Source organism: Penaeus chinensis, chromosome 18, assembly GCF_019202785.1.
Source record: "Penaeus chinensis breed Huanghai No. 1 chromosome 18, ASM1920278v2, whole genome shotgun sequence".
NCBI lineage: Eukaryota > Metazoa > Arthropoda > Malacostraca > Decapoda > Penaeidae > Penaeus > Penaeus chinensis.
In genome coordinates this window covers 9,210,830-9,223,329 of record NC_061836.1, presented here as the reverse complement: position 1 = coordinate 9,223,329, position 12,500 = coordinate 9,210,830, and the positions used below count along the sequence as shown (strand labels likewise).

Here is a 12,500-nt window from a genome sequence, read left to right as displayed (position 1 = left end):
CTGCTAGGAATTTGTTTTCTCATGCACTTGACATATACAAGGCTGGTTTTCTATATATATAAAGGGAAGATAGAGGATAGGGGAAAGAGATGTAAGATAGCAAGAACTCACCTTGAAACAAATAACAAGAGATACAGAGAAAAATATGAAATGAAAAGGAAAAATGAGAGAACTATGGACATGGAGATGATATTGACCTTGCCTATGCCTGGAAACTCCTATAATCAGATTAAAAACACCTTTGCCCTCGTTAAATACCCTTCCTGAGAGAGAGAGAGAGAGAGAGAGAGTGTTTGACTTCAGCAGTATGAGGCAAGCATGGACTTACTAATCAACAATGGCATTTATGATTAGTGAATGGTAGGAGATGAAAAATATGTGAAATATAGGAGGGAACTGCAGAATAATGAAAACAAATTAGTAAAGATTTCATTTGAAATATGTGAAAAAAATTAGTTATCATTTTGCATAAGTGTTATACTATATACGACACTCCTGAATTTTCAACAGTATAAAATAGATATCTAACAAGGTCACTTAGTGATATATCATTCAATTATTTTGGCTACTATAAATAAGAACTGGTTTTAGCAAAGAAACTATCAGATTATATATTATAAAATTTTACTATTTTCCATGATACGACTTCATAAAATAATGATACAGTGATTATAAAAATATGAGATGCAATGACACAAAAGTAAATATTTACCTAAAATAACCTCTTAATATTTCTTAAAATATTTAAAACTTTATCAGAATTGTTAAACTTTCATTTACAAGCATAAATATTTCATAAATAAAGAATAAACGGCTACAGTAAAAAAATTATAATTACAATGTGTAAAAAGACTCCCAAGTCTACAAACAAGGCTAGCTTAAGAGTGCATTGGCCGTTTTTAATTTTTCCTCAGCTGATAAATCTATGCCTAAGTGTGCAACATTGCTTAAAAATCGCCTTCCCCTTCTGTTTTTACTTATTGCAGCACTAAGCTCATCACATCTAATGAGGCTTCGTATACAGGGTAAGTGATCCATGGATGTATTTTTGTTAAGATAGTTAATGGCTGGCAGGCATGAAGTTATGGATGCTGCTATATGTCGATGTTCTTGCCTGAGGCTGAAATGAAAGAAAAAAAATGTATTACTAAAAAGCATTCACACCACAATTTTACCATTTTAAACATTGAACTATATGACATATGACAGTCAGTATACATATAAGATCAAAGAAAGTGCTACAAATATATACCTGTTAGCTTTGGACTCGTGTGGTATCAGGCTTGGTATCCTCATATCATTATGGATCTTGAGACACAACTGAGGCCACTCCGTTACTGAATCTTTGGATAGTGCAGCTGATAATTCATCATGACAATATTTCACAGCTCTCTGGCCTACGAACTGGATAAGATCATCGGTCAGGTTACGAGGCGCCCAGGGAAGATCACAGTTATCTTGTTCGTCACTAAGTCCTGCTGTGGGCTGCCTTGTCCACCATCCGCGTTCCTCTATCCTCTTTCCAGGATAAGTTTCTAACTGAGATGAATCAAGGACATCCAGCTGGGCAATAGTGTCATAAAGACGGGCCATGGACTCTAAACATTGTCTGGATGATTTCTGTACATTGGGAGGAATTTTTTGAGTATTTTCTCTTACTTCCTTCTCCTCCTCTTTCACCTCCACTTTTTCCTCCTCCTCCTCCTCAGTCACAGGCTGCCGTTCCACCTCTTCTTCATCCTCATCAATTGAAAGCCAACTGTGTCTCTGCCACAGGGGCGTGGTCTTGAGAAGGGGATCATCAGGCTGGAGAGGATACTTGGGTTTTGTCTCCTCTGTCTCAGTGAGAGGAAGAGGGAGGAGTAAGGGGAGGTTGCTTGAAATCTGAGACCAGCAGATGTTCCCGTTGGACTCCTGCTGTTTATCCAGAGTCATTTTTCTTCTATCACAATGGAGATCTGCTTTGCTGTCAAACACTGCACTTCCTTTGATTTTCCCCAACAAGCCAGACTTATATAATTCTACGTTTGAAGTCTCTAATTGATCGGCATCTGGGAATATGTCACTAAGACTTAAATCTTTCATAACTTTAGAAGATTTACTCTTCTCTTCCTCACTGTTTGTCTCAGAATCATCCTGAAAATAAGAGAGGAGTACAAAATAGTAGAGCTGCTTTGAGGTAATGGAGAAGAAGAAGAAGAAGAAGAAGAATGGACAGCTAAAAAGCATGAAAGGATATAGTCAACAATACTTTATACATTTTATTATACAACATATAAAAAAGAAAAGCTCTTTTTTCTGAGATTATAATATATTTCAAATAAATATCCTCATTATTTCATTCTACCTGTTTATATACCCTTCTGCCAATCTAGCATTTTTTTTTGTCACATCTAAACACAAGGTGAAGGCTGTTGCATCCACATTAATCATAATAAAATATAATATCTCACACCTTAAAGAAAAAATTACGACAAACCTTCTGACTATTTTCCAGACAATCACATATCTGGAATGACGAGCCAGACATCGACCAAAGCTGAAGATCCTGTAATGACTGTCGGACATCCCTTTTGTTGACATGAACAAGGGTTTGTACATCTTTTAAGCATATATGGTGGCCATTTGCAAGACAGACCAATTGCAGGTGATGCGCTGGAGAAAAATTAAATTTATTTGAGGATTTATTCAACTGCATTTCATGATAAAACTCATCAAGATAAAACAAGTATAAAGATATGTTAATTTTATTATTCATTACCATGAATAATAACAGTAACAAAAAACAAACATGCACATTAATTCTGTAAACATACCTATAAGATCCTCTGGCGGGGATACAAAGTCTAATTTTTCATAATTTCCTTTTATTTTGGCCAGCACATTTGGTGATGAATCACTGACAGTCAAGATAATTGGTCTCTTGCTAGTGGCCATGAAATTGTTTATTGTTGCGATAAAACCTTCATCCCATTCTTCAAAAACAATATCAATCTGCAAAGAGGGGTCAGCAAAATTAAATTAAAAACTATAAATATAGATATTATTGTAAATGTAATCTTTAACATAATTCTTGCATCTATAATAAATAAATTGGATCAATTAAATGATAATTCTTGCATCTATAATAAATAAATGGATCATTTAAATGATAATTCTTGCATCAAAAAATGTAAAAAGAATAAGAACTTGATCCCTGTGAAAACAAAGCTTTCCAAAGTTATTTTTTCAAGCAATGCATCAATCTTCCTCAAAGAATCTCCATCAAAAGGAGAGTAACCCCAAATTATATAATAATTCACACCAAATCCTTACTGATTCACTATCACTACTACTGTTCTATTTACTGGTAAACTAGTTCCATGTGCAACATCAATCAGGCAATACTTACATCTTCAAACAAAACAAGTGCCACTTTCTTTTTGCTCTCCAAATCTTTGTTGGAGTTCTGGCTTTCTTCATGGAGGTTTACTGTAAACAAAATTTTGAAATAACATAGTATCAAAGTCAATATATAGCCTTTACTTTCAATAACTATACTGGAAACCTGAGCTTTTATTTTTCAAAAATTCATTCCAAAGTCAAACCAATCAACAATATTACATGGCACAAAAGTCAACCACATTTATGAAAGTCAACTGTAACATAAACTCAAAATAAGTAGAAAAACACACCTTTCTTTGGAGAAGGCTTAGTATTAGTTGATGCCTTGGCCGCAAACATGGCCGTCAAAGTGTTGGCAGGTTGCTGGGACGTTTTGCTAGACACCGAGTGAGATTGCGTGGCCTCAACTAGCTGAGTCATGACCTGTCTTCCCTGTCGTCTTGAGGATGCATTCACCTCCAGCACCTGGTTTCAGATTGCACTATTAGGGTCCCCATTTTTTCTCCTCCTTTTTTTTACTTTCATTTTTATAACCCAATGATGCTAGGATGGCAAAAATACATGCCATACCCATTGTAATTTTAGTTTATTTATTGTGTTTATGCACAGATGAATCCACAAGTGTTTTCATATCTAACTCACCTGTCTATCCTCCACTTTCAGGAAGATTCTTTATAACTCACAATATCAACATCTATATTAATTAAATTAGGAAGAAAGGAAGAAAGAAAAAAAGAAAGAAAGAAAGAGAGAAAACTCAATGAAAGGGGAAATCAGGTGAGGTCACACAGGCCCACTAATTGGCTACTTGATGGCTAAGCACTTGTGGAGCCATTTATGTGCAAACAAAATTCGCAAAAGAAAACTACACTGGACAGTACCCAGCAACAAATAATAATAATAGCAATAACAACAACACCACCACTTCAGACATTGCCGTTTATCACATCCAATAATTCCGCAATTAGTTTACCTTATAACCAAGCTCTGTAGCAAGGGCATATACAGCTGAAGTCTTGCCGATACCAGGAGGTCCTGACAACAAAAACGTGTTGACAAAACCGTCGTCACCAAAACTGCTGGAATCGTCAGATATCAGGAAGTCATCGTCTGAAAAGAGATTTCTGTCAGATATTTTTCTTCAACTTTCAATTAAAAAGAGGAAAGCAAGGAGGAAGAAAATATAAATACGAGCAGCATTTCCTAAAGAAGATGGAAAATGAAAATTCATCTTTTACTAAACCAATAGTTAAGGAGGGGATGAGAGGAGGAGGAGGAGGAGGAGGATGGGGAAGAGAGGAGGAGGAAGAGGATGGGGAAGAGAGGAGGAGGAGGAGGAGGAGGAGGAGGAGGAGGAGGAGGAGGAAGAGGAGGAAGATGGGGAAGAGAGGAGGAGGAGGATGGGGAAGAGAGGAGGAGGAGGATGGGGAAGAGAGGAGGAGGAGGATGGGGAAGAAAGGAGGAGGTGGAGGAGGAGGAGGATAGGGAAGAGAGGAGGAGGAGGAGGAGGATGGGGAAAAGAGGAGGAGGAGGAGGAGGAAGAGAGGAGGAGGAGGAGCAGGATGGGGAAGAGATGAGGAGGAGGAGGAGGAGGATGGGGAAATGAGGAGGAGGAGGAGGAGGAGGAGCAGGATGGGGAAGAGAGGAGGAGGAGGAGGAGGAGAAGAAATAACTTACCTTTTCTAAATGTCTTTTTCTTCTTTCCATTCTTCTCCTTATTGGCATATATCTCCGATTTTCTTTTCCACTCCTGTAGCCACATCTTCATTTTCCTGATATGACCTGGTGATAGACATTTCATCAATCATCTTCAAGTTAATAGTGTATAAAGTGTATCTCTGGAAACTTATTCTTTCACAATTACTTTGTTAAAAAAAAAAAAAAAAAGAGAAGCATAATAGTAAACATTAAGTTATTTAGAAAGACTTTTCACATAACGAGTGATAAAATCTAAGGCATGTTGTCATCTCTACCTTTACAGTCACTATACAAGCAAATGGGTTTGACACTTTGTTGGAATCAATCAGCTCCATAATAATTGCACCTGTTTTTCAAAAATGTGTAAATATATGATATACAGTACATTTGTATGTGTATATGATCATCTATCTCTGTATCTATCTATATATCCCCCCCCCCCCCATCCTACATACATTTTCTGATTTGTATCCTCCACACAGCAAACTTAAATAAGCCCGGTCTATACCTGTATTACCGATGACTTGATTGGTATGTTTGGGTGTGAAAACTTGCGTCCATGCATGTGGAATTCTCTCCTGCCACAAGGGAAGCGACGTGTCTTTATCTTCAGCTTTTTCCTCAGCTTCCTTCTTTTTCCCCTTTGCTCCACTTAGTCTTGATCTCTTGCTTCCTGCTGACCCCTTGCTTCTCCTCTTGCGCTTTCCTCTTTTGGCCTCTTCCTCTTCTTCTTCCAGGTCTATTACCTTAATCTTGGATTCTTCCTTCTCTAATTCTTTTTTGTACAAATCTACCGCTTCCTTCTTCAAGTCTAGGTAGGATTTGAAGACTGAGAGTGCCGGAAAGTAGGGGTTTTCCTTCTTCAGGCTGAGAAGGATTGCAATGATGCTTGCTACATCCAGCGTTGGATCATTACCCACTCCCAATTTTGTACTAGATTTATCTTTGTTTAATTTGGACATCATATCAGTGCTATAGATTTTTGTTCCTAGTGGCACTAAGGAGGAATCGCTTTCATTTGTTTCTTTCAGCTTCTCAATCTGAAAAGATGTTATTTATCTTTAAGGAAAGCCATTGCTAATACTTTTGACATGACCACAATGAAAAACATCCTGGGCTTTTTTCCCTGTTAAGCAAAACTACATAAAGCTCTATTATAGAAACTGCACAAAATAATAATGGCTGGATTTTAAAAATTTCCTAAAAGTTATTGCATGCATTAATAAAACACTTTTGTTTCAATGCGTTATCACAAACTTTAACTGAGGCATAACCCAAAAACATTTTGTAAAACAGCACATACTGTACATATCAATACATATAAGAACACCTCTCCATTACCACAAGGTCCCTAGAAATTGCAGTCTATACTCACATTGGGAGAGACAAGACTCCATACACTATCAGTATCACTCTTCTGTTGGACATGACTGACAGCTGGGAAAGGTGGCCACTCACTGACTTCTTCCTCCTGACTGCAATATAGAAAAGAAAATCTGAATGTCTGTGGTTATACTTGCAACATTTATACTAATTTACTACAACCCAGTAATATGGGAATGAACACAACAAGAATATCTGAAAGGACAGAGACAAAGAAAATTATAACCACTTTACCTCTTCTCAATCAACACTTGCTTCTTGATCTGATCAGGGACACCAGACTGTAGGAAGTCTTGTCGTGCCTTCAATTTTGAAGGTGAGAGTTCTATAACCTTCTTCTTACAAAATATTGGAGCAAGCTTGGATTCTGCAAAGCAATAAAAATAACATTATAACAAAAAAAAGTACCTATCATCTTCTTTATATAACACCTGTATACTGCAAAATGTTCAATAACAAAAATATTATACAAAAATAATTACCTTTTACAGGTTTCTCTTTCTCAGCCTTCTTAGTCTTCTCAACTCTTACTTCTTCTTCAATTTCCTGCAGTTCTTCTATCATTTTTTTTGCATTTGCTGCTGCTTGCCGTGAAGATCTCCTTGAAGACTCACCAACAGTGTCTTCCAGAACCTCGACTTCCTCTGGTGCATTTTGATTTCCTTTTTTACTCCTCATGGCTTTCTTCTTTACCAGTTTTGTCTTGGGAGTTGATGCAGTTGGAGGCTTGAGAAGCATCTGCCTTTTCTTCTTTGCTGGCTTGACTGGTGAAGCTTCCTCTTCGTCAATGAGGACCACATCATTATCAATTTGTACCATATTAACTTGTACTACATTCTGTTCAGCTATCTTCTTCACAACATTATTGCTCAGAGTTTTCTTTTTTGTTCTACTCATGCTCAATCTCTTTACTTTTCCCTTAGGGACTCCTTTTGGCTAGTTTAGCCTTTTGCACAAGTTCTCTAGCTTTGGCCTGCGCGGGGCAACTCTCGGCTACGTTATTGTGCTTTAGACTTAAAGATTTTCTTCCTTTGGTTTTGGTCTTCAAAGTTGGTTGAACTTTCTTCAATCTCAGGCTGGAATGTATACACACAAACATCTCATTAGAAAACAAAATAGGAAAAAGAATCAGTACATAACACCAATATCAATCAGCGATCAAAGTGTCAACTATCATGATGTCTCAACCAAAAAGGAGTGCTGAACACTCAACTCTTAGGGAAAACATTCTGGGCTTCGGTATATCATCATTTTTTCATATGCAAGAGACATATACTTTAAGACTTGATAAGAAACACGGTTATATAATAATAATAATACAAATATGTCACATTTTAAATACAAGTGAATCCTAGCTATCTAAAAATTATAATGATATTTAAGGTGTGGTTTTATTCCCTTACACACAAACACAAAAAACAATCAATAAATATAATACTGACCTCAGTTTCCCAGGTTTCTGAATAAGCGTAGACGTGTAGTGAACAACATTCTCCTTATCATCCTCACTCTCCACGGATCCCAATAACGGGCTATTTCTCGTTCTTGGTGATCTCTTCCTGGACCCTATGCTTGTATCAGTGTCGGTATTACTATCTTGAGCTGATTTGTTTAGACTCCTAGTTCTGGTAGCTCTGGTGCTTTTAGGAAAGATCTCGTCGTCTGTGGCATCCAGCTCTGAGGATGGAGTTTCTATACTTTCTACTATGGCTTTGGGTAAGGTATTCTCTTTTGGGAGAATGGTTTGGTCCAATGTATCTGGAGGTTCACTGACTGTCTTCCTTGACAATCTTCTTCTAGATTTCTTTGCAGGTTCCTTCTTTTCTGTGTTTTCTTCATTTACAGGAAGGTCTTCCAAGGGAATCTTAGCCTCATCTCCATTCTTACTCTCTTCTATTTTGGTACAATCATTTTCTTCTTCTTGCAATATTCTCTTACTTGCCTTATTTCTTATTTTCTTTGCAACATTATTCTTTGTTTCAAAGGTTTTACTCTCCACTGCTGCTGCCTCTGTGATAGTGCCTGTCCCCCTTTCCTTCTTTGGTAAATCGTTACTCGTTATATTAATCTCTCTTAAATTCTGTGCTGGTAACTTTACGGGTGAGTTAGTAGGTGTAATCTGCTCAAGTAATTCTATCTTATTTAGCTCCTCAAGTTCTTGTCTTTTCATTATCCTTCTACTGATTCTTCTATCATTCTTCTTGTCTTTGGGGATGTCACTGACATTCTCTTTATCAGCAGTTTCATTACCTTGTATTTTCTTTCTCTTTGCTGCATGTTCCATTTTGCTGGATTCTAGCATTCCATCACATGGAGCGTGAACATCAGCCTTGACTGTAAAAATGTTCTTGCTTCTCTCAGCTGCCTTCTCTTCTTTGGAGATTTTTTTGAAGAAGGTTGAAATATTTACTTTCTTTGAACTATTTTCTGTGTCAGCATCAGTTATGGTGTACTCTTTGTCTCCTGTTTCCTCAGGATTAATTTTGTGGCTTGTTTTATGATCAATGACATCTTCATTATCAGAGTCGACTGTATAGTCTACTTTTTTCCTTCTTCTCTTCCTTGGTGGTTCCTCAGCTTCTGCAGTTTCAATCTTCACTCTTTCACCATTTTCCATACTGGAAACTTCTACAGCAGGTACATTTTTCTTGTTTTTAGTCTCTACTATCTCTGACTTGATCTGGCTTTCTTCTGTATTTTTTTCTACAGGGATCTCAGCCACCTTGTTTGTTACTTGTTCTAATTTGTCTTTTACTACTATATTCTGACTGCTAATTTTCTGTTTTCGTCTCACTTTCTTAGGCTTAGGAGCTTTCACTTTAACATTCTTTTGCCTAACATTGTTGTCTCCATCTTCTGCAGTCTCAGTAGGAGGTTTTGTTTCAGGTGCATCTATTTCATCCTTAATCCTTGTTTGACATTTCTCTTCATCATCTCTCTCATCCTTAATCCTTGTTTGACATTTCTCTTCATCACCTCTCTCATCCTTAATACTTGTTTGACATTTCTCTTCATCATCTGACATTGCAATTTTACTAGAGTTCCTTTGCGAACCTTCCGCTTTTTGTAGTTTCGGACATGATTTTTGAGACAGTCTCTCTAATCTTTTTGGTGACTTTCTCTTCTGCTTTGGTTTCAGTTGTCTGAATTGGAATCTTGGGTACTCCATGTCCTCCTTCTGCTTTTGATTTCAGATACCTCAACTGGAGGATCTGATTGCCCTGAAACTGCAGGATTTGTTTTCCTCTTCCTTACAGTTTTCTTTGGCTTGCTGATCTTTGGTTCCTCTTTCTCTGAAACCTCAAAATCAGCTAGGGATGAATTTAAATCTTCTTGCTTTTTCTTTCTACTCCTTCCTTTGTTCTTCTTCTTCTCTGTATTGTCTGTGGGAGCGTCCGAGTTTTCGTTATTGTCACCCTCGCTGGTCTCTCCTTTTCCTGATTCATTCTCTGAAAGAGCTTTGTCCTGCTTATGTCTATTTGCCATCATGAAAGCAAAAGCATTTCCACCAGTGTATGATGTGGGGACCGTATTAGGTTTGGCTTTGGATACTATGGCTGGATTGTGGGAATTACTTTTACTAGTGGCATCCTTTTTCTCGAAAACTACTTCAAGCTCTTCGCAGCTTTCTGATGATGATTCGGTCTCTGTCAATTGCACCTTTTTTCCTGACAGATTTCTTGTTTCTACGTACTGTCCTTTTCTCTTTCCCCTATTTTCTTCTTTACTTTATTTTCATCCATATGTGCAGTATTGTTTGATTCATTCACCTTTTTACTTTTCTTGCCATCACATTCTTCTTCCTCACTATTACTAATAACACCTTTTTTATTCAGCAAGGTTTCTGAACTGTCATTTTCAGCGATTCCTCCTCTTCTCTCATTTCCTTCAACACCTCATTTTGTTTACTCCTGTGAGCCATCATGAATGCGAAGACGTTCTGTCTCCCGGAACTCAACCCTTCTGTAGGTTTTTCGCTGCTCTTACATACTTTCTCCTTTACTACCTCTAAGACTTCTGGTTCTTCTTCAGACACAGATGCACTCGACTCCTCTTCGACCAAATTTTCAGTGGATGACCCATCTGTCTGGGACGATGCTTGCTCATCCTTTTCTGTCTCACTGGCTTCACCCTCTATATCAGTTGTGTCACTCCCATTTCCTGATATTTCAACCTCCTCCTTTTCCTGCTCAACAACACCTGAATCCAAAACTTCCTCTTCTTTGGTCTCCTTTAGCTTACTTGTTCCGTTTAACTGGTCTAGACTGCTGTTTACTTTCTTGAAATATGAAAACAGATCTTTCTTGTCCTTGACTACTGGAGATGCTTTTGGGCTCTTAAAAAAGGAGTCTATACCCCTTTGCCCCTTTTCCCGTGGAGGGATATTCTGGAAGGACAAAGATATGATTTATATATTTTCTTTTCAAGAATATCCATTAAATGATTGGGTCATAATTTCATAGACCTCAGAAAATAACTATCATCTCTAAATATGCATTGTCTTATAATAAAGCTAAAAAAGTTGGTGATGATGAGGAACATAGGTGTCTATGGCATAGATTTTCATCTTCCTAACTAACAGTGCTGTATTCTGTACCAACTTTATATTGACAAGCCACATCTGTCAAGCCTAAACCTTAACTAGAGGCTGAGACTGAGGATATGGGGCATACTTGGTCTATATACAGTATATTAATTACATAAATCTATATCTATATGTGGAGAAAGAGAATTACCATTGGCCTTTCATGTCCAATATTTTGATTTTAAAAAATCTGGCTCTGCAGTTGGCATCCAGCTGAGGTTGTGTAGGCAGACAGTATGTAGTTATAACTAATCATAAGTGATGCAATAAGACAAGTTACAAATATGCAGTTATAAACAATCACCACAATGGTTATAAAAAGGGAAAATCTATAGTTTAATGAAGAAACTATAAACAGCATATATTGAGTCGTTCATCTCATTACTCAGGCAGAGTGAATGGAAACCAACATTCACCACCACATGGCATAACCAACTGCTGAGCATTGAGATCACTGTTCCCTGACAGTGATCTCAATGCTCCAAATACTCTTCACAAATTCCTTTATATATTTTACCCATCATTTTCAACTAATAGAACTCACTTCTAAAAATATATTGATTAAAAAAAAGCAAAGCAAAGCAAAGCTATTAGCATTACCCATGCAAAAAATACTAATGACATGTGATATTGTATAGATTAAATCCAAGAATCTTCCAAATGTTGAAATAATAATTTGAGAGCTAAATATTGAATGGTATTGAGGAGGAGGAGGAGGAGGAGGAGGAGGAGGAGGAGGAGGAGGAGGAGGAAGAGGAGGAAGAGGAGGAAGAGGAAGAGGAGGAGGAGGAGGAGGAGGAGGAGGAAGAGGAGGAAGAGGAGGAAGAGGAGGAAGAGAAGGAAGAGGAGGAAGAGGAGGAAGAGAAGGAAGAGGAGGAAGAGGAGGAAGAGCAGGAGGAGGAGGAAGAGCAGGAGGAGGAGAGGGGGGAAAACAAGAATGCTACTATCTTACCTGCACCTCAGTGGCACTCGGCATGGTGGGAGTCAGGTTTCTCCAATCATGAGTAAAATGCTGGAGGAGGGTCTACTATTCCCTCTGTAATGGAAAAGAAAATGTCAGTTATTTCATGATTATGCATATACATATCTATATAAAAAAATATATAAACAAAATCTCACCCAATAATATTTCAAAAGACATATTTTTGTTTTTTTAATCTGTCTGACTAAATTCACTGGATGCAAGACTTTTGTACAGTTTTGCAAATTGGCTTATAATGGACTGAGGCCACTATTCACTGCATTTTTTTTAAAGCAGTATAATTACTATTTTAGTTCAAAAGACACCAACGAGGAAGTTTGTAACAGAACTAAATCAATGCAACATATATCGAAGAAACTTCACCAACTGCACACATTGAAAACAGTTGCAAATGTCAACAAATAAAATAGTTTCCAGTCCAGATTCACACCCTCTACACCCCTTCATGCTCCAGCAAAGACCAACAAA

At 37.4% G+C, this 12,500-nt stretch overlaps 2 protein-coding genes across 2 annotated transcripts in view; both read right to left on the bottom strand.

Annotated features, from left to right (window-relative positions):
* The window catches only part of LOC125034734 (ATPase family AAA domain-containing protein 5-like), a 7,934-nt gene extending 572 nt beyond the window's left edge, over window positions 1-7,362 (bottom strand). The window contains exons 1-12 of the mRNA XM_047626670.1: window positions 6,948-7,362; window positions 6,700-6,832; window positions 6,458-6,557; window positions 5,591-6,122; window positions 5,062-5,166; window positions 4,358-4,494; window positions 3,675-3,849; window positions 3,392-3,471; window positions 2,817-2,994; window positions 2,480-2,655; window positions 1,253-2,136; window positions 1-1,120 (exon numbers count right to left, since the gene is read on the bottom strand). The exon at window positions 1-1,120 is cut by the window's left edge and continues 572 nt beyond it. Of these exons, the coding sequence (XP_047482626.1) occupies window positions 874-1,120; window positions 1,253-2,136; window positions 2,480-2,655; window positions 2,817-2,994; window positions 3,392-3,471; window positions 3,675-3,849; window positions 4,358-4,494; window positions 5,062-5,166; window positions 5,591-6,122; window positions 6,458-6,557; window positions 6,700-6,832; window positions 6,948-7,362 (3,162 nt within the window). The 3' untranslated portion in view covers window positions 1-873. The remainder of the gene's footprint in view (window positions 1,121-1,252; window positions 2,137-2,479; window positions 2,656-2,816; window positions 2,995-3,391; window positions 3,472-3,674; window positions 3,850-4,357; window positions 4,495-5,061; window positions 5,167-5,590; window positions 6,123-6,457; window positions 6,558-6,699; window positions 6,833-6,947) is intronic.
* Window positions 7,363-7,384: 22 nt separating this feature from the next.
* The window catches only part of LOC125034735 (titin-like), a 6,448-nt gene continuing 1,332 nt past the window's right edge, over window positions 7,385-12,500 (bottom strand). Inside the window, exons 2-4 of the mRNA XM_047626671.1 lie at window positions 12,003-12,086; window positions 7,908-10,852; window positions 7,385-7,541 (exon numbers count right to left, since the gene is read on the bottom strand). Coding sequence (XP_047482627.1) covers window positions 7,385-7,541; window positions 7,908-9,634 — 1,884 coding nt within the window. The 5' untranslated portion in view covers window positions 9,635-10,852; window positions 12,003-12,086. The remainder of the gene's footprint in view (window positions 7,542-7,907; window positions 10,853-12,002; window positions 12,087-12,500) is intronic.